Raw genomic sequence first — 21,496 nt, forward strand, 5'->3', positions numbered from 1 at the left:
TCAACATTAATGAAAGGTGCGTTTGGCGTGACAACCACAATAAATGCAACGTTACAAAAGCAGTCAATGTACAGTGTTAAACACAATATAGCATTTACTGTAAGGCTACTTGTAAATGTTGATACATTGCAGTGTGGGGTTTTTGTTTGCAACTTTATTTGCATATTTTCACAAATATTATAATACAAACATTTGTAGAAATTGATTTGAGTCTATCAATTTAGGGTGTACCCCGCCTCACACCGGATGTCATCTGGGATCGGCTCCAGCCCCCCCACGACCCCGACAGGGATAAGCGGTTGAAGATGGATGAATGAATGAATACATTTTATTAATAATAAGAAATGTATTTACCATTGATATATTACAAGATTTTTTTCAAGGAAATGTAATATTATCGCCCACCTTTTAATTTAATTTCTTTGTATGTCTCTAGTTATGCTTTATTTATTGTTGTATTTTCTGACTTTATGTATTTAAGTACTCTCTCTTCTTAAGTTTACTTATGTTATGTCATTATAATTTAAGATTGTAATGTTCATTGAAAGGATAAATGACTGTCTTATGTTTAGATATCTTTTTCCCCTTTGAGTATGATGCCAAAATGTTCTACAAATGTTCGTATTATGATATTTGGGAAAATATGCAAATAAAGTTGTAAAAGAAAGAGAAAGAAACACACCGCACCTCACAGGTAAGTCAATGTATCAACATTGACAAGTAGCCTTACAGTTAATGCTATGTTGTGTTTAACACTGTATATTCACTGCTTTCGTAACGTTGCATTTATTGAGGTTGTCACGCCCAACGCACCTTTCATTAACGTTGAAGTAGCTGACGTCATATCTGTAGGCGCGCATTGCCAAATATAGCAATCCGTGCCCTCAGTTTAATACATGGCCTTTCTTCTCTTGACTGACACCAGAGTTCAGCTCTTCTGGTAGTTTGTTCCAGTTGTGTGCAGCATAACAGCCAAATGCTGCTTCACCATGTCTAGTTTGAACTCTGTGCTCTATGTAATGAACCATACTTAAAAAATCCTGGAATGGCTAATGTCAGAAATGTTCTAGGCATGAGAAGCAGACTGTTCACAGACACACCTGGATGTGATTCTCCTTGAGGTTGGAGATGACCTTCGCCTGGTCGTCATTGAGGACCTTGAACAGAATGGCCCGTCTCTCGCTGTCCTTCTTCAGCAGGAACAGACCGCCGTCCCTGTCCTCAGGGGAGGGGGGGGCACTGCGGTCCTCTGACACGGAACCTTCGTCTGGAACACTGCAACACACACACGAAGTGATCACACTGCAATATAAAATAACACATAAATCACACAAACTTTTTTACGACAGTGTGACGCAGCGTCCAGTTTATTTACAGATACAAGCCTCTCCTGGCTACTTTGTGTGCCCAGGAAAGTGCAGAGGCAGCATGAGTCAGCGCGGCAGGTCGTGCACGTACGTATGCACCCAAGTGTGTCTGTGCACGAGCGGAGGTGCTCATGACGGCGCGTGTGTGCTCAGCCGCCAGCTGAAGCTCGTAAAATTATCAGACCTCATTATATCAGTGTTGTAAAAGGCAGCAGAGCACATGGCGAGCACAATAAGGCCACCTGCCACAGAACACACACACACACACACACACACACACACACACACACACACACACACACACACACACACACACACACACACACACACACACACACACACACACACACACACACACATTCATTCACATCTTCTCACATGATCTGCACTGTCCCAGCAGGATTTTGTCTGCACTAACACAGTTTCAGTATTACTGAGTACGTAATATATATATACGTTTTTGCATTCAGGATAAAAAAGGGTTTTCATTTTGTGTAAATTCTGCAAAGCAGTAGCAGCAGAGACAAAAGAGATGCAAGATATTTAAGAAATCTGAGCCCCACCTCTTTTTTTGGATGCTGTTAAATGTATAAAATTGACCCGGCTCACTTTAAAACCCACGTACACACCTCAAGTAGTTAGAGTTGGGGGGTTTGAGCAGGTTCTCAGAGCCAGAGCTTTTCTTCCTCTGGAAGAAAACATCGTGTTTGGAGTCGCAGTCGGGGCTCACAGAACCGTGCTCACTGCTGCTGCTCCCGGCTGCCTCACCCTGCAACTGCACCGGCAGTGAAACGTTGTGGATGTAGTCTGCAAAAACATCAGTTCAGGGAAAGGATGGAAGTACGTTTTTTTATTTCTAGAGCAGGTCTAAGTCATCCACACTTTTCATTTGAACGAGTCGGATTTCACCACGATCTCCATGAGCCAATTACCTTGCCGCTGTCTGCTGGAATTTCAACGTCTGATTTTACTGACATCAGCACATTCAGCTCTGGTTTTCATCTGAACTGGTCGTCTCATTAATACAGGAAACTCCCTTTCAGTTGGTCTGAATGTTCTTGTTTTTTATTATCGCAAATAAATTAGTTTACACTTGAATCCCGTCTTTCATTAATCTTTCATCACTAAAATACATTCTAGGGGAAAGACAGCCAATATATGGTTTCCCTTCCCCACAGCAACATCTGAGAATATGTGTTAGTGTTACTGTGAGCTGTCTAACTTGTGTATCTTTTGTTATTCTTTCTCATGCACAAATGTAAATTTTTATATAGCTTACATAATGAAGTTGCACTGTAAATTGAGAATCTTTCAATAAATTATAAGAAGACTTTAGTTTACTATGCGAGCACAAAAAAAAGAGAGAGTGTGTGTGTGTGTGTGTGTGTGTGTGTGTGTGTGTGTGTGTGTGTTAACCTGATGGTTTGAATGCGATCTTGCTCTTCTTGCCCTTAGTGTTGTGTTTGACAAAAGTGTCTCTGAGGAGGTCCGAGGTGATGGCTCTCTTGTGAGGGTCGGGCTCAAAGCAGCGCAAGATGAACGACTTGGCCTCCAACGACAAGGACTCAGGGATTTCTGGGTGAATCTTAAACATTCCCACCTGTAACAGAAAACCGCAGTTATGCAAAAGAGTTATGGCATTGAAATATGTTTAAAGACCTGTGAGCTGATTGAGTTCGTTCAACATCCCTCATGTAAAGGCAAATACATGAACTCAGAGTTGAAACCTACCTTAAACATGGCCGCCTGTGGTTCACCCAGCTCATGAAAGGGCGGTTTCCCAGTAGCCATTTCTATAATGGTGCATCCCAGGGACCAGATGTCAGCTGGGGCCCCGTACCCTCGAGGGCCCTTATCAATGATTTCTGGAGCCATATACTGCAGAGTACCTGCAGACAAGAGAGGCAGATGGTAACCTGGAAGAATTATCTCTAAAAGATAGAGGAGAGGCAATCAAGTCCTTTAGCATCGGTGTCAACAAATCAACTCAAAACTGAAGCTGAGATATTCTAATCAATGTTTCTGGACACGAGCCAGATCTTATCTAAAAGTTTAGTATAATCCCACGTCTAACCTCACTGTAGGGTGTGAACATGGTTTGCATTTGAACACAGACCTTGTACCATGGATGGATTACTGAATGGGACTACCGGGCACAGGCCCCGTGGCCCATAAGGTCAGGGGGAAAAAAACACAAAATGACCAAAAAGAGACAAGAAATGACTATAGGGATCCTCAAAGCAAATTCAGTCAAAAGCAACTGAAGCCTCTAGAATGCGAGGTGAAACGTCTTCCTAGACAAATAACCAAGTCCAGTTGCTTTTGACTGAAATTGCTTTGAGGATAACGATGACCTGGACAAATGAGAACATTCACAGGCCGACTATGGGGATGCAGAATGAACAAGAAGAGATGCTAAATGACTGAAAATAGACCAAAAAACGATGACAAATAAAACACAATGATTACAAATAGATGTAAAATGGCCACAGACAGAAACAAAATAAAGACATGGAGATATAAAATGTCTAAAAATAGATGTAAAACCACCACAAAAAGCTGCAAAATGATTAAAAATAGATGCAAGACAATTACAAAGACATACAAACAACAAGAAATGGGCAATGACCACAAAGAGACCCAAACTGTCAACAAAACGACTAAAAGTCCACTCTTTACTCTTACTTGTCTGTGCCCAGGGGCCCATTGTCTCAGAATCCGTCCATGCCTTGTACCATTTGCTTTTGAAATATAGACATTTAGGTAAAGTGGCTTTGTACACAAACTGCAGCAGAAAAAGACGTGAGATTCAAATTATTTTAGTCCCAAAAACTAAGTTCAGAATAATATATTAATTATGTTTTATTCTATCTCTAGCATTTTGTCCGCTGTCAGTAATTCTGAGCAGATCTGGCATTCGCAGTCTGCTCTAAATTCTGGTGTAAACAGTGAGACAAAGCTTTAAAAAGGAGGACACACACTCACACTCACACACACACACACACACACACGCCTGTTAATGAAAGGTAAACACCCTTCTGCCTCTGCTTGATTAGCTAATCTCATTTCACCCATCGCTGGCTGCCTGAGACGACCAGATGGTCAATAAATATGTATGTCGGTCCCTGTGCACACGCACGCTCGTGTGGGCTCATGAGTATGAGTGTTTCCATAGAGGCCGATAGTGGCTCTTGACATTTTTAAGGGTCAGTCGATATTTGCTATCATAGACTGCAACTTTTCTATGACTCCATTTATGCAGTCCAGACTGAATCACTGTCTTGTGATGTGTGCCGTTTCTTCTTCTGGGTTTACAGTGTTATTTTTGTGATCATTTAGTTGACTGACTCCTTTATGTTTGATTACTTGTTGCACACATATTTATTTATTTTAACAACTGTAACAAGCAACTTAACCATCCCTGCAGAACATTTATATTTATGCACAGTACCTGTTTGCATTGAGTTCTTATTTGTTCATAGCTGATTTTTATTATACATATATATATTTACTACATTACTGCACAGCCTGTCTACATAAGAGTTTATTCACTGAATCACTACACTACTCACTGCTATAATTTATATTATATTTAATATTTATTATATTTTATTCCTGTATTGTAACTACTATTACTATTATTATGTCTTACATTCTCATGTTTACTCTTTCTTATGATATTGTATGAGCATCATGGGAGGGAACAAATCATTTAATTTTCGAGCATTTGACAAATTTGATTTAATTTGATTTAATCTCTATTTAAATCAGGTAGTCTCATTGAGATTAGGATCTCTTTTTCAGGAGAGAGAACAAGAAACATTAAGACGAAAACAATACAATCAGTCAGCAAGAAAGCAAATAATATAAAGAAATACAGCAAATAACTTGAATTGCCTTCGCCAAGGAGGTTATCGTTTTGTTTGTTTGTCAGTAGGATTACAAAAAACTATTACTCAAATTTTCATGTAACTTGGTGGAAGGGTGTGTCACGGACAAAGGAAGAACCCAATAAGGTTTGGAGCAAATCTGAGTCATGGGGTGGACACACTAACTGGTTTTCAGAGCATTTGGCCATTGGTGGAGGTCTGCAGTGCAGTCCAAGTGCCCTTCTACTTAAAAAATGTAATTTGGCGATTTGGGGGCATACCAGCTACAAATAAAACTAAATGAATGCTTTTGTGTACTAGATATAAGCAACAATAGAATTTATTGTGGAAGAAGAAGAAGTTACCAGTGAACGTCTCTGTGCAGGGATTGACTCCTGCCAACCGCTTTGAGGTGCCAAAGTCTGAGATCTTCAAGACACCACTGTAGGTGTTCACCAAAACATTATCACCCTAATGGAGACACAGCAGCTGTTTATTTAAAATCACCGCCACACCACAGTAATGTTTCATATGATCAAAGTCACACACTGTGTTGCGCACAGGTCTCGTCGTACCTTGATGTCTCGGTGGACGATCTGGTTCTCGTGCAGGTACCGGAGCCCCTCCAGGATCTGTCTGGTGTAGAAGATTATAGTCGCCTCCTTCAGCGGGCCCCATTTAGACCGCAGCAGCGCAGACAGGCTTCCTGGAGAAAGGAAGAGAAGGAGTGTCCAAAACCTATCATGAAATGGGAAGATGACCAAGCAGTTAGAGAGACCGGCCAGTAACCGAGAGGTCACAAGCATCGATCTCTGAAATAGACAATTTCTCCATCATGAAACAAGATTATCTGCCTGCCTGCACAGGGTGAAATTATCAGTAAAGTGCAAAGTAGAAACAGTATTTTTGATTTGTTTCTTAGCATAGAAGGTTTTCCAAACTATGCTCGATCTAGTTCAAACAACTGTGGAATTGTTTCGTCATCAACATCTTTCTCTCTCGCACAAACGCACCTCCAGGCACTTGTTCCATGAAGATCTTGATGTATCCGTTCTCAGAAACGGAGCCCAAATACTGAACAATGTTCCTGTGCTTCAGGTACTTGTGAAGGGCAATCTCTTCATGAAGGGGCTGGGAGTACCTAACTCACAGACAGACAGACAGAGAGAGAGAGAGAGAGAGAGAGAGAGAGAGAGAGAGAGAGAGAGAGAGAGAGAGAGAGAGAGAGAGAGAGAGAGAGAGAGAGAGAGAGAGAGAGAGAGAACAATATACCTTTTTCTCTTCATTTATCCGGATACAGCAGCATCAACCTGCTTCACTGCTCACACATTTACTAACCCTTGTCCAATAATCCAAACATCAGATGTTAAATTTCTTTTTAAAAATATTCCTTCAACACTAATTCTTCTGACCGTTCAATAAACCTGTCCCCCAAACAGCAACACCCGTTTCGAATGTTATCACTACATTGAAAGGGCGTTGTGGTTAGCCCCCTCATAGATATGAGTTTGAAGGCGCCTACACTAAAAAGGCTGTTACACTCATCTGAGTAACATCTTTTTATATATATACATGTAGGACTTTTCAATCAAGAGTCATGAGTAGTCCTGCAGTGGTTAATAAGCGCCTTATCTGGGATAGATGACCCAGCTTACCAACAGATTGGAACATGGAGGAAGAGTAGGCCTCATATCTACGGTGGTGATGACTGATAAGGCCCATCTAAGTCACTACAAGTCAACGCCTTTCTACTCATACGCGCATACCTGCTGTCTCTCTCAGGGATCTCTTTGATGGCGATTCGGACCTGGTTGCTGAGGTCTCTCCCGGCATACACCACTCCATAGGTGCCCCTCCCCAACACCACCCTGTCCCCTGTCTCATTGGTGTCGTACTCATACTGTAACACACACACAGAAACACACATATTCTATTCTAAAATATTCTATCACAGTCGGACCTAGAAAAAGTAGTCCACGCCTTCATATACTCCCGTTTAGATTTCTGCAACTCCCTTTTAACCGGCATCAACCACAAATCCCTCTCCCGCCTCCAGCTGGTTCAGAACTCGGCAACCGGACTTCTCATTGGTTTTAACAGACGACATCACATGACTACAATTTTAGCCTCACTTCACTGGCTCCCTGTATGTTTTAGAATGCGGGCGGGCCTCTCTTAACTTTTCCAAGGCAGAGGCTCAAAGCCAGAGGTGACCGTGCCTACTCTGTCAGAGCGCCTCGGCTTTGGAACGACCTGCCCATGGAAATAAGGCTTGCTGAATCAGTATCCTCTTTTAAATCACTTCTTAAAACTCATTTGTATAGACTTGCCTTCCTCTGATGTCGTCTTTTTATCGTCTTTTAATCTTTTTATCTTTCTTTGCAAGCACCTTAAGCTAATAACAATTTACTTTGTCCATTAATGATGCCCCTTTCTTTCAATACGATAATGTGTAAATATGGTTATCTTGTACCCTGGATTCTTATTATCATTATTTGTTTTGTTTATACTGTGTATACATAGGTATACATATATATGTGTGTATTTTGATTTGCGCTGTCAAAGCACTTTGTGAACTGCTGTTTTTTTATTTTAAAATAAAGTTATAATTATTGTTATTATTATTATTATTATTAGTCTTAATCATAAACTGGAGCTAGACACATAGATCTTTCCTGTAACATTATATCTATATTTGTGACCTCCAGTGTATCTCCATCTCCTTCCCCCTCCAGCTCCACAGCGTTCCCCGTCCCGTCTGATATCATCTCTTTCACCATGGAGCAGAACCTGAAACACGACATTATAACATCATTATTTCAAGTTCGTGGCCATCGGGTCATGTTGCAATACAATCGCACATCCGTACTGTACGAACACAAACGCAGACAAACACACACACCTACACAGACACATCTAGAGGTGTGTGTCCTCACCGACCGCACTGTTCCTCAGTGGAGAAGTAGATCTGGAAGTCGTCAGAGTTATCGTGGACGTAGAGGAAACAGCAGCGCTCATCAAACTTACTGATGCTGCAGACAGAAGAGTTAGAGTAAAAAGCTTACATTTGTCTCTTCTTTCTCTGTTATGTGACATCTTTTGTTATAATTAAAAAAACAGTTCTCTGTAAAATTTTGGTCATGCAATCTTTTACTTTAAATTGAATCAAACCCGACATACATACACATGTAGGACTTTTCAACCAAAAGTTACAAGCAGATTTTAACTTGCCTCTTAAAAAGAAACAGTGACCAAGTTTGTTTTGTGTTTACGTCCATCATGTCCAACATGCCAAATAGTTTGGGAAAAGGAACTTTGCTATTTTATACTTAACAATCTTACCTAATGCCTTTGATGGACATTGCAGTGAAGTTCCACTCATGAATCCCTTTCTGTAATGAAAGTGAACAGAATGATCATATGTTCAACCAAACCCTCATTCAAATTAGAAAATTGGATTAGAAGGAACTAGCACACGTGCGATGTTTCTTGTCCATGTCTGTTCAGTAGACGTTTCAGAACACATGCTTCGATGTGACTTATGACTTATTCTCTAAATCTGTTTCCATGTCAGCTTTTATCGATAGACCAACTTGTTTCCACTCAGGTGGTGCTAACAGTCAATTGTCAATAGTGCAAAGCAAGGAAACGCTGCAGTAAAGAGGAAGAGGGTTACTGTATGTGGATCGGAGGGTGATGTTCTTACCGTTTCTGGAGGAGAAACATGCCAGATAGAGACGTTCTTCTCCTCAGCCTCGTTGTTAATGGACACGTAGGAGGGCTGGTAAACCTTTGTTGGTTCCAGAATTAACACCTGTAACACAAAGGGGGGAAAAAGAGATTGACAGACACGTTAGCAACGAGTCTCTGAATATCTGACTGAGCATGTTGCAAGTGTTTGCACGTGTGTGTTTGTACTGGAAACCGTAGTCGGTTGGTGGTGCCCTGCGTGGCCTCAACGATGATGTCCATCCAGAAGTTGAGACGCTCCCGCTGGGGAGAATGTTCCACCGTCTGCTTCTTAAACCTCTGGATCAGCTGCAGGTTCTGCACTACTGACCGCAAATACCTATAAGATATATACATAAAACATCACTGGAAAATAATACAGAAAAGGACCAGCAACAAAGCCCCTGTTAATACACTCAATTTCCCCAAATTGTTGGTCATTATTTTGATTTTTATGCTGTGCTTATGGTCACTGAAATGAAATAGAAACCATATTTGTAATTTCAAAAAAATAAATAGAAACCATATTTGTAATTTCTAAAAAAAAGACAAGCAAACAAGATTATCAAATTTTGTATTTTTTTGAAGCCATTGACAGAGCTTTCTTTTTTCCTCCTGTCGTCTGCTCACTGATACAGTGCAGAATACAACGCTGGCTAAAGCACAACTATTTTTGATTAATGACATGTATTTCATTGACATCCTTATTTTGTAGAAACAGATTAGCTTAAAACACATAAAAGTACTTTATTTTCAGCCACAAACAGTTCTGTTAAACAAACATGTAGGCTGCTACTGTACCAACAGTACTGGCAACATACAGTAGAATTTACTGTTTTGTTTATTATAATGTGTGTGTGTTTACCAGAGAGGCGGCTTGAGTTTGAAGAGCTTCTCTGCAGCCTGAGTAGCTTTAGGGATGTCGTTAGCTAGCATGCTAACTGTGAAAAACTGGCCCACATCCCAGTAGTTATTCATCTTCTCAAGGGAACCTTTGCGCCCCAGCAGACTGTTTAACCTCACACCTAAACACATCACAAGGGTGAAAACATTGTAGAAAAGCAATCTCTTTATTCTTAATTTTTAGCATAGTGTATTCGTTGTTTACGTTAGCATAGTACTGTTAAACTTGAATGTGGCTGTGTCTAGATGGTAACCCCATACTTTAACCATTCAATGTCAATACCTACCCATCTCACAAGACCATGCAAAACTTGGGTTAGCCAAAAGTCTAGACACGCCAGCATTTGTAGACTAGCTAGCTTGTTTTTGGCTGCTATGAGGTGATCATATTATTGTTAGTTTACAAGTAAATGATTTGCCCTTAAAATCACTCTACTGAACCCAAAAGACACAATTTTACCATGAATTTATACTCTGACAGTGGACTAAGTTTGGCACAGTGGATGAAATGAACCATGGGCCATTGAAAGAAAGCAACTGGCACATTTGAAAATGTTCAAATCTGACAGATGAGCCATTTTCAATTCATGAAATACCGTTTTTTAAATAAATGTGGTGAGAAAATGTTAACACCAGCATTGATGTGTTTTATCACAGTACAAAGTCATATCATTTAGTTTACAGCTTGAAAAACACGTTTAAGTGTGCCGTGGGGCTGCCCCCAAATAGTCAACCAAGCACTGATCCATCAAAAAAATCATTAGCAGACCAAAATTGAATTGGTCAATTGGTGGCGGGGGAAAAAAAAACATTCGGAGCCGTGTCTTGTCAAAATTAAGTGAAAATCTATGTAACTGAAGGCTGGAGGGCTTTTAATTTGAGGGGTCAGATACAGGAAGTTCTGACACTCACTCTCTGTCTGTTTTTTGTTTTTTTAACACTGCAGCTCCCCTCCCTCAAGGGTGTGTGTGTATATATATGTAAATATATATATATATATATATATATATATATATATATACACTAAGGCCATTTTATTAGGTACACCTGTCCAACTGCTCGTTTATGCAAATTTCTAAACAGTCAATCACATGGCAGCAACTCAATGCATTTAGGCATGTAGACATGGTGAAGTGTGCAGTTCAAACCGAGCATCAGAACGGGAAAGAAAGGTGATTAAAGTAACTTTGAACGTGGCATGGTTGTTGGTGTCATACTTGGCTGCTCTGAGTGTTTCACAAACTGCTGATCTAGTGGGATTTTCAAGCACAACCATCTCTAGGGTTTACAGAGAATGGTCCCAAAAAGAGAAAGGATCCAGTGAGCAGCAGTTCTGTGGGCGCAAATGCCTTGTTTTAGCCAGAGGTCAGAGGAGAATAAGCAGACTGGTTGGAGCTGATAGAAAGGCAACAGTAACTCAAATATCCACTGGTTCCAACAGAGGAATGCAGGAGAGCATCTGTGAACACACACCACCTACTTTCTAGCAGAGAGGGAACAGCAGCAGAACACCAGACTGACACTTTATTAAGCACCAGGTACACCTAATAAAGTGGCTGGTGAGTATATATATATATGCATCGATTAGTGGACTAATCGCTCTGAATGACAACCACTAGTGCAGCACCTCTTTAACTCAATCAAAGTGGGTGCCAGTTAGGTTCAAAATGCTTGTACCTATTTTCCTCAGTTCAATGGAGCTCTCAAACTGTAGGCCAGCAACGATGAGGAGGACAGCCAGATTGATACCAGAGTAGAGGGTCGGCTGCAGCTCAAAACCCTTTCTGTACCTGCACACATGTAAATAATTAGGATTGTAGATTGCAGAAAATGAAGGTGCATAAAAAGTGTGCCCTCTCACCACTGTATAGCGTTGTCCCTGTTTTTGGTGTCTTTACAGTCTGAGTCCAGGAAGATGTCCTTGTATATCCGTCCACAGAGGCAGAACATGTCCGGCGCTGGATGTTCACACGACTGCAACACCTGCAGCATCACTCTGAGAGCCTGCTCCCTGTCACCAGGACTGTTCCTCCTGCAAACATAGTTTTACATCTTGTAGAAATTATAGTCATAGTAGTCATATAGTCATTATAGCAGACTAGTGGGGACAATTTGGCTTAGGTGTAAAGGGAAAACTCCACTTCATCCAATAGTAGGAGTGACCTAGGATCATTCAAATGTATTAAATCTTGTTTTTAATTAGTACCTATTGAAACCCTTGCAGAGGTTGTGCTAAATTCAAGGAGCTGATTCAAACTAAAAAGTGAAAAGTTAGCGGGAAAAGGGAACGAAACCTTTGGATGTCATTAATGAATGTTTGGGGGTAAAAGCTTCCTCTTTGGCACACTATGCACAGATGGATTTTTCTCTAGGCCTGAGTTTGCAGCTCTGTGTACCTGTTGAGAGCAAAGGCGTAGTGGAACTGGATCATGGGCTGGGTGGCCAGATCACAAGTCGGCAGCATCTCCAGAGTCTCCACCAGCTTCACCATGGCATCGTAGTCCTGGTGGTGAGATAAGAGGATATTATGTATTGCCTTCCACTTCAATAAGATACATTAGTTTTGCACTGTTTCTCTAAACTGTGTGTTTGTACCTGTATGTCTCTGTAAGAAAACAGCAGGTTCATGACGATGTCCTGTGTAAGGACTTCTGTGTTGTCGATTCGGAGTTTGATGCGTGAAAGCTCCTTGGCCAGCTCCTCTCCCTGGTACTTCTCTCTGGCCTTCCTGATGTCATTTAGCAGGGTGTCCTTAAAGGAAGCGCTGCAGTAGACAAGACAGTAAAGAGAAGATGAGATGAGGGAAAAAAATATCGATGGAGCGGAGGAGATTGTTTCCTTTAAAGACCACAAAATTTCAGACCTCTAGCAAATGCTCTCACTACTGCCAGCTACAGTTGCTACAAAATGTATAGCTTCATAATGGGCATGTGTCGATTTTCGCAAAAACTTGAATCAACTTAGATTGCTGCCTCTTTTTCAATTTGTTATTTCATCACCTGTTCTGGTCCAGGCTGCGGGGAAATGTTAAAAAATGTGTGAAAAAATAAATAATTGTATGCCATATTGCTCCAACTGTTTTACCACTGTACTTTCATATGGTCATGAAGCAGATAGTCCAGTTTATTTGATTAGTGTGAACACTGCGTACACCGTACCCCAGCACAGTTCATCAATACCAGGTCCATTTGCATCAGGTGTGGGAACTAACAGTACCAAAGATTTATTTTGGGAAAGTTTCAGATCATGCATTTGTGGGTCCATTTAGTTTTTTCAAGACAGTCAAGAGTCTGCATGTCAAGGCTAGCTAGCTATCCACCTCCCAGGGCTGTAGTCAAGACCAACTAAATCAAGTCCAAGATCAGGTCTATTCAAGTCCAAGATCGGGTCCAATCGAGTCCAAGTCCAAAAGGCAATCAAGACCAAGTCCAGAGCAAATCAAGTCCAAAATAGGCAATAGTGTATTCCCAATGCTTATATCGTGATTGGGTGGATCTATAAACAAGTTTGATCCATTTTCTAACATCTAGTCCAATTACCAAGACAAGTGCAAGAAAAGTGGACTTGAGTCCTACAAGTACTACAGCCCTGCCACCTTCACAGGAGTTGAACAAGATAACTTGTGTGTGATCAGGTTTATGTTTTAAACGTGTCTCACGAGGATGTGACGTGGATGTCCTTCAGCAGGCTGGTGAAGCGGTCGGTCAGGGGGACGCAGAGCGGCCCTAGCAGGTTGTCCCAGCTGGGCTGCATGTACTCACTTGCCCGGCGCTGGGCGTCACTCTCACAGCACATGTACTCGTGGTTAGGGGTCACTATGTAGGGGATGAAGTAGTAGTTACCACTGGACGCCTGGAAGGAGAAAAGGAAAAAGAGGATTCAGATTCAAGTGCGAGTACTGGAGGTGTTTTCAAATATCATAAAGCTGTATATCAGATGAACACACACATGCCGGATGATGATGCCAGGAGAAAGAAGGGATGGAGAGATGAGGATTATAGAGTGATTAATGAGTCTCACATGGGAACACCAAGAAATAATGCACACTCACACTGCAACACCATGTCTCTTTTTGTTTGTTTATCGTCTCTTTTTGATTTCCTTTTTTAAAATTTGTTCATACATCTCTCTACTTTCTTTTGATTTCTCCTCCTATTGGTTCCTCGGTTCGATAGAATCCTTTGGCAATGTAAACAATTTGTTGTTGTTAGATTTCACCAATGCAGAATTCTCAATATATATTTGTTGTCTGAATAATCGGAATAAGTTCGGAGGACGACTTATCTCAAACTTGAGAATGGGACCATCTGAGGAGCACCTGAATGCACCATTAATCCAAGTGTTGGAGTTATATTATCAGATCAGAAGTCATCAACAACAAACTTCATGCTGCTCTGAAAGGGAATAACAAAAATGTCTTGATCGTTAGTCTTAGTGTCGTGTTATTCGTAAAGTTCACTGACAAATAAAACACGTCTCTAACACATTTTATCCTTCTTCAGCTTTGTGAGTTACACGCTCTTGTTAGGGCAGTTGTTATTCACACAACATCCCATGAGGAGGTCAGTGTTTTTGAGCCCCTCCTCCATGTTTGTTATTATTATTAGCTCTTAAGGAAAATCTCCCAGCATGCCCTGGTTCAGCATGGTACCTACTTTATTGCGCAATCCAGAGCCTCTGTACTCTGGTGGTAACTGAACCCAGGGGAAACCTAACACTGGAGAACGAACGGCCTTCTCCACACACACACACACACACACACACACACACACACACACACACACACGTTGAAAATCAGTTACAAAGATGAGTGTGTGTGTCTGTGAAAGAGAGAGAGAGAGAGAGACAGAGGGGGAGAATGTAGATATGCATTTGAGCATGTGAGGACGAACGTCACTTGCCATGAAAATGATAACACAAATAGCACGAGACAGTGTGTGCACATAAATCACTCTGAAACAAACACAGCCCCCCCCCACACACACACACACACACAAACACACACATACAAACAAACACACACACACACACACAGAAACTTACTGTGTTTTTCTGTGCCACCATGTCCTGCAACGAAATAAAACAAACAGCATGTAAGAATAAGACTGGACAGCAGAACTGAAGTGTGTATTCTTGTGTACTCCTGAGTTATACTGCCACATTAGTACTTCAAACAGCTGTTTACCCAGCTGATGTTGACTGCACGCACAAACACACACACACGCACACACACACACACACACACACACACACACACACACACACACACACACACACACACACACACACACACACACACGTCTGTAAATAACATAGTGGGTCACTTTGTTCTAAGGAGCTGCCAAGGAATGAACTCTAAATCCAGGAACGAGAGTACCTTCAGTGACTGTGCAGTGTCGGGGTCAGTGTCGTGGTACAGGATGACGTTGTTGGCCATGTCGAAGCTCTCCCTCACACCCAGGTGGTAAAACAAGGAGGGTTGCCGAAACACATCGCTCATGTCCACAACTGCGATGTCTAGAAGGAGGCAGAAGAGACGGCAACGATGTCACATGAAGGTGGCATCAAATAAAATATGTCTTAAAGCTCAATCGATCTGCACTGCAAGTTCATTTAAAGTGGGAATGTTTCAGCAGGAAGCATGTAAGTGTTTTTAAGACGGGTTGAAACAAGAAAAGGCAGTTTGAAGCATCTGTGCTAGCTTGCAAAGTGACCTCAAGAACAGCAACAAGTCTTTTTTGTTGATTCTCCCTGAAGGAGTCTTGGAGCCCTTGTTTCTCTGTTTTAATTGTACGTGGATGAAAAAAGGGGTTAGTGTAATCCTTCCCTGGAGCTGCTAGTTTTTATGAGTTGTAGATGTAGATGTCTCAACCCTGGCAAATTATAAGAGTCTGTATAAAGAAAAAAAAAGGTGCACTTTAACTGGGGCAGCTGTAGAAATACTGCACTTACAGTGTGCATCAATGACGTTTCACTAGTTCTTATCTGGTCAGCTGGTCCAAAGGGCAGTGAAACAAAGAATATGTTGATATTAGCTAAATATGAATGTCCCTAATGGCACATTGCTGCTTTGAACTAAATTAAATATAGCATATGGGTGAAGTCTCTGTGACATCACGAATGAAGAGGGACATTTTTGAGAGATCAAAACAGTTTCTGTACCAGGCTGTAAACATGCTTATTTCTGCTGCAAAGTTTGGCATTTTAACATGGAGGTCTATGGGGACTGACTCACTTTTTGAGCCGGACTCAAGTGACCGTTTGAGGAGAAGCTGTTTTTTGGCCATTCTTTTCAGCCCTGGAGGTTACTGCTTGATGCTAACGTGGTCACACCCATCGTAGTTAAGCACGTAAGCATGCTAACATTTTGCCAATTAGCACTAAAGACAAATTACAGCTGGAGCTGATAGGAATGCCATTAGTTGTGCAGGTATTTGGTCATAGATTTGGCTGATTACACTATAAAGAGTTAGAGGATCAAAGTTATTACAATGCATCCTCTGGGGACATTCATCCATAGCCTAAATTAATGTATGTGCTAAATATTGCAATCCATCTAGTAGCTGTCAAGAAATTTCTCTCAAAACCGCAAACGTCTCTAAAATCCATCAAGTACCTGTTGAGATATTTCAGTCTGGACCAAGATTGTCATAGCCACACCGCTAATGTGTATAAATTAACATGAATTTGATAAAAGCAATCTCATTATCAGATTAACATCATATTGTACAGTACTTTGTACACAAAGGCATCTCACACAGCAAAACCAAAAGTCCGAGCCCTGCATTGTGCATGCCAGCCCTGAGGTTTCCTGGAAAACTTGAATGGTGCCATCATTCATGGTGTCAGTAACACCTGTAATGTGTTCTACCCGCTGTGACTTTTTCTGGGTATATTATATTACATAGGAAATACAAAGGAAATACATATTAGGACTCTATGGCTCCATCCACTGAGGTTATAACAACTCACCAGTGAGATGCTTTCATCTCAGCTGTTGCAAATACATATAAACCACATTGATCAGATGTGATTTTAAAGAACTAGCCTAACATAAGAGGGCATCAAGTCATTTTAGCGCACTGTGCTTCTGTCTATTGTATTGCAATGCTTCTCTGTCTTCAGTTGATGCAGTTACACTTGCATAACCCCAAAACACACAACCTCGCTACACTAACGGATGTCAATTGTTCATAAACACGCCATGGCTTGATTTATATGCTTATTGGCTAAAATGGCTAAAACATTAGCAGAAGATAAAGGCTTAATGTCTTTCAGGGTTTCAGCAAAAGCTGCGAGCCAATGAGGAGCTAAGTGTGTGAGTAATTATCTGTGCAACGAGTGAGTTACAGTCAGCGGCCACTTTATTAGGCGCACCTGGTGCTTAATAAAGTGTCAGTGTGGTGTTCTGCTGCTGTTCCCTCTCTGTAGAAAGTAGGTGGTGTTGTGTGTTCACAGATGCTCTCCTTCATTCCTCTGTTGGAACCAGTGGATATTTGAGTTACTGTTGCCTTTCTATCAGCTCCAACCAGTCTGGCCATTCTCCTCTGACCTCTGGCTAAAACGAGGCATTTGCGGCCACAGAACTGCCGCTCACTGGATCTTTACTCTTTTTGGGACCATTCTCTGTAAAACTTAGAGATGGTTGTGCGTCGAAATCCCAGTAGATCAGCAGTTTCTGAAATACTCAGAACAGCCCAGTCTGACACCAACAACCATCCCACGTTCAAAGTCACTTCAATCACCTTTCTTCCCCGTTCTCATGCTCGGTTTGAAATTCAGCACATCGTCTCCACCATGTCTACATGCCAAAGTGCATGTGGTGGCTGCCATATGTTTTTTTAAGACTTTACTGGCTCTTTGGTGATTCACCGGTCAAAATACAGAAAGACTATGTTGCATTCAATTTACAATACATTTCAGGGACGGTTTCAACACATAAACCGTTAATTTGAAAATAAATGACCCCATTTACAACCTTGACGACTCTTATCTTTGGACCTGCAAATAACCAACACCATGCAGTTTCATTAACACACACCTGCATCGTAGAAACTGTCAAGCACGGATGTTTCTCCAAAGTCCAGCCGTCCGAAGGTGACGGTGGTGAGCAGCGCGCTCTCCGAGTCGCAGGCTCTCTGCAGACACTGCAGCGCTCCGGACTCCGGGCTGCTGGCCATCACCGACTTCAGCCCGTCGTTCAGGACATACACCACCCGCAGGGAGCGCTGCTTGGCCGGCGGGCAGGGACTGGACACCTCGAGTCGCTCCCGCTCCACCACGCACACGCTGGCGGAGTGCTCTCCTCCCATGTCGGCGACCTGCGCGCTCTGACCCGTATCCATAGCGAGAACCGGGGAAGTGTTTCTCCTTTATCTCTTCCCTTTCTTCTCCGGTTACTTTCCGCCTCTCCCTCCCTGGTACTTCCTTTATTCTGTCCGTGTCCCTCCGTCTCGTCCTCCTCTCGCTCACTTGGTGCGCACCTGTCGTCGCTGGAGGGGAGCGCGTCTGAGTTTGTCCCCCCGCATCTCCGCCTCATTAACTCACATCATCTGCAGATTATCTCGCACCAAGAAGTCCGCTTCACACAGACTGGATCCGACTAGATCCACGCGAGAGAGGAGGGGAGAGACACGTACATGCTTCCACAAGTTAAATTCCACTTCTTTGGCGCATCAGTCTGGTTTTGGAGATTGTTTATACTGAAGGATACAGTCAGGTCGGTTTTGTTTTCCAAGTATGAAATGTTATCGCTGTCCGTCTCTCCGGTTGTCTAAATATAAAAGTGTCCTTCTGGTGCCCCCTCTACCCGCCGGGCAGCAGCAAAGTTATTCGCACGTATGTTCACACCACTGCGAATAAAATCAGCGCCCAGCTCACATGATTCAAGTTATTTAACGCTGTCGATCGAGTTTAATATTGTTTTCGCGGTTTTTTGCAGCAGAAAAATGGGAACCGAAGCTGGATCCGTTACGCAGCGGGAGCGTGTTGATACTCGGCTGTACTGAAAAACGAGTTCATATCTCACTCTTAGGTCCTTGTGTTCCCAAAATGAGCTCCTGGATACATACTGGAAAAGTTTGATTGTGTCCCAGAAGAACCACCAGAAGAACCATGATTCTATTATTATCATCATTGTTATGTTGGTGAGCAGGCCTTTTCTGAGAGAAGAAAAGTAGAATATTTGCAAAAAATAGTTCATCAAATGTGTGTTTGAGGTTTGTGGTGTTTCTTTCTGATCCAGAAAAAAGTGCTGCATGTGAGGAGTGTGGTTTGGAAACTTGCATCAATGTAGTTGTTGTCTCACTGTTGTTGGGGTTTATAACACACTTCCACAACACACCAATTGGTTTAGAATGCAAACAGAGTGAGAGTGGGCATAGGAGGAGTATGTTAGGGCCAGAGAGTCTAATTAAAGAAGTTATCAGAAGAACCACGATTCTATTATTATCATCATTGTTATGTTGGTGAGCAGGCCTTTTCTCAGAGAAGAAAAGTAGAATATTTGCAAAAAATAGTTCATCAAATGTGTGTTTGAGGTTTGTGGTGTTTCTTTCTGATCCAGAAAAAAGTGCTGCATGTGAGGAGTGTGGTTTGGAAACTTGCATCAATGGAGTTGTTGTCTCACTGTTGTTGGGGTTTATAACACACTTCCACAACACACCAATTGGGGCATAGGAGGAGTATGTCAGGGCCAGAGAGTCTTATTAAAGAAGTTATCAAGTTGCACCATGGGAAATGCAGGACCGGTTGTTTTGGAGCTTTACCCACATTAGCAACTAAAAATCAGGATCTCTCACTCTCTGTTGCTTCCACTGTGATCAGTCTTTAAAGATCTGTCTCTTGTGAGTCCCCAAGCTTTGTGAAAATGCAGTAGGCCTAATAAATTGTTGGATTACTCCTTTAAATGCATTATTAATTTTCAGTTAGTTAGGTCTTCTCAGCAGTAATCAGGCTGATGGTCTTGCTGCCTCTTTCTTGGCCCTGGTTTGACTTTTGTTTATTACTTCAACATGTTCAAAATGGTGAGCTTTAACGTGTACATCTACTGGCATTTTATGCTCTCATGAAAATGTACAATTTGAACCCCCCCAAAAGATATTTTCAGAAACAAACCATTAAAAAAAACAAGACAACAACTGTATTGCTAAAGTTAAGTTGATTTACATGGTGTCTTTGACACATTTTAGTTAAGTTTGAAAAAATATGCAGTTTAAGAAATTCTGCAGTTGTTTAGTTCCGATTAGGCAGAATCAAGACTTTCACTTCTGTTTTTGTTCATTAACGTGTCCAGTTTCCATCAGGCATCTGCACACATACACTGCTGTTATCTCTGCTTGAATAAACTGTGTAAAGAGCAACACAATATGGGGGGGGGGGGGGGGGGGCTGGAGCGGATCCCAGCAGGGTGGGGCGGGGTACACCAGTGACGTGCAGTCAGGGGAGGCAGGTGAGGCTGTGCCTCCCCTGTCATCATGAGAGGAAAAAGAAACAAAATAATAAAATAACACAAGTATTAATATTTGTCCTCTGGACTATGATTTTGGTGTGGTTCTTAATGTATTTTGACCATTTTTATAGTAAAAATTGCAGAAAATTCTGTATTTCCTGCTTAAATAAACGGAGTCACTTCGGAGACGAGAGGTGAGGCACGGACAGCCGTGCCTCCCTCCAGATTGCGCAATCACTCACAAACTGTATTGAGCGCGTCCAAACGGCGCGTGCTTGTTCCCATTTCTGTGTATGTTTCCAATATGATGGTTGAGGACACTTTTATGTAATAAAAGTATACGTCTTCTCTTCCATGGTGTTCAGTAATGTATTTTACGTATGTGTGTAATATTTACATCTTATTGATATGACATAAATCCACAGGGAAAATGCTGCCTTGAGGCAGGCAGTACCTCTGCCTCAAGGTAGGCAGCGATAGTGAGCAGCCTGATAGGTCACGGTGAACTCTGACCTGTGTGCAAAAAGTAAACACAAGTGTGCTGTGCGAAGCTGTAGAGCTTAGCGACAAGGTGTCATTTCTCGCCCTGAAAATAATAAATATACTAAGACATTTTCCAAAGCTGGACTTTCAGTCAAAGCAAGAAGTCATTTACAAGTAAAGGTAAGACATACTGCAATATACAGTGGCACTGGTGTTTTAAAATGGTTTTCAGCATCCCATTATCTCCTATTCTCTCCTATTCTCTCATCCTATCCTATAGGCATTCTACTGTATGTTTGTAAATCTGACTTGTGAGTCAGTGCCTCCCCAACCCCAACCCTCACTGCACGTCACTGGGGTACACCCTGGACAGGACGGCAGTCTATTGCAGGGCACATAGAGACAACCATACACACCTACGGGCACTTTTTAGAGTTGCATGTCTTTGGACTGTGGGAGGAAGCCGGAGAACCCGGAGAAAACCCGCGCAGACACGGGGAGAACATGCAAACTCCACCCAGAAGGGCTCCAGCCGGGATTCGAAACAGGAACCCTCTCTCTGTGAGGCGACAGTGCTAACCACTAGACCAACGTTCCGCCAACTCAAACATGTTTTTTTAAAACAAAATATACACACGTACAGTACATAATAGCATCTTTATTACACTGAAATATAAAAGTATATATTTATCACT

The 21,496-nt window shown here is 41.9% G+C and overlaps 1 protein-coding gene across 8 annotated transcripts in view; it reads right to left on the bottom strand.

Moving 5' to 3' along the window:
• map3k15 (mitogen-activated protein kinase kinase kinase 15) overlaps window positions 1-18,327 on the bottom strand; it is a 30,112-nt gene extending 11,785 nt beyond the window's left edge. For 2 of the 8 annotated variants that reach the window (XM_083935764.1, XM_083935762.1), the window contains exons 1-23: window positions 17,910-18,327; window positions 15,246-15,385; window positions 14,912-14,935; window positions 14,524-14,601; window positions 13,527-13,720; window positions 12,464-12,632; window positions 12,265-12,371; window positions 11,730-11,900; window positions 11,546-11,658; window positions 9,831-9,990; window positions 9,155-9,305; window positions 8,943-9,050; window positions 8,579-8,628; window positions 8,173-8,268; window positions 7,939-8,026; window positions 7,003-7,136; window positions 6,250-6,377; window positions 5,812-5,942; window positions 5,602-5,707; window positions 3,099-3,256; window positions 2,784-2,967; window positions 1,997-2,174; window positions 1,101-1,275 (exon numbers count right to left, since the gene is read on the bottom strand). In XM_083935764.1, the coding sequence (XP_083791890.1) occupies window positions 1,101-1,275; window positions 1,997-2,174; window positions 2,784-2,967; window positions 3,099-3,256; window positions 5,602-5,707; window positions 5,812-5,942; window positions 6,250-6,377; window positions 7,003-7,136; window positions 7,939-8,026; window positions 8,173-8,268; window positions 8,579-8,628; window positions 8,943-9,050; window positions 9,155-9,305; window positions 9,831-9,990; window positions 11,546-11,658; window positions 11,730-11,900; window positions 12,265-12,371; window positions 12,464-12,632; window positions 13,527-13,720; window positions 14,524-14,601; window positions 14,912-14,935; window positions 15,246-15,385; window positions 17,910-18,213 (3,147 nt within the window). In that variant the 5' untranslated portion in view covers window positions 18,214-18,327. Of the gene's footprint in view, window positions 1-1,100; window positions 1,276-1,996; window positions 2,175-2,783; window positions 2,968-3,098; window positions 3,257-5,601; window positions 5,708-5,811; window positions 5,943-6,249; window positions 6,378-7,002; window positions 7,137-7,938; window positions 8,027-8,172; window positions 8,269-8,578; window positions 8,629-8,942; window positions 9,051-9,154; window positions 9,306-9,830; window positions 9,991-11,545; window positions 11,659-11,729; window positions 11,901-12,264; window positions 12,372-12,463; window positions 12,633-13,526; window positions 13,721-14,523; window positions 14,689-14,911; window positions 14,936-15,245; window positions 15,386-17,909 lie in introns of all 8 variants that reach the window. The other 6 variants (XM_083935763.1, XM_083935761.1, XM_083935760.1 and 3 more) reach the window with 3 other exon arrangements.
• Window positions 18,328-21,496: the final 3,169 nt, after the last annotated feature.

The sequence above is a fragment of the Echiichthys vipera genome (assembly GCF_963691815.1).
Source record: "Echiichthys vipera genome assembly, chromosome: 21".
Classification (NCBI taxonomy): Eukaryota; Metazoa; Chordata; class Actinopteri; order Perciformes; family Trachinidae; genus Echiichthys; species Echiichthys vipera.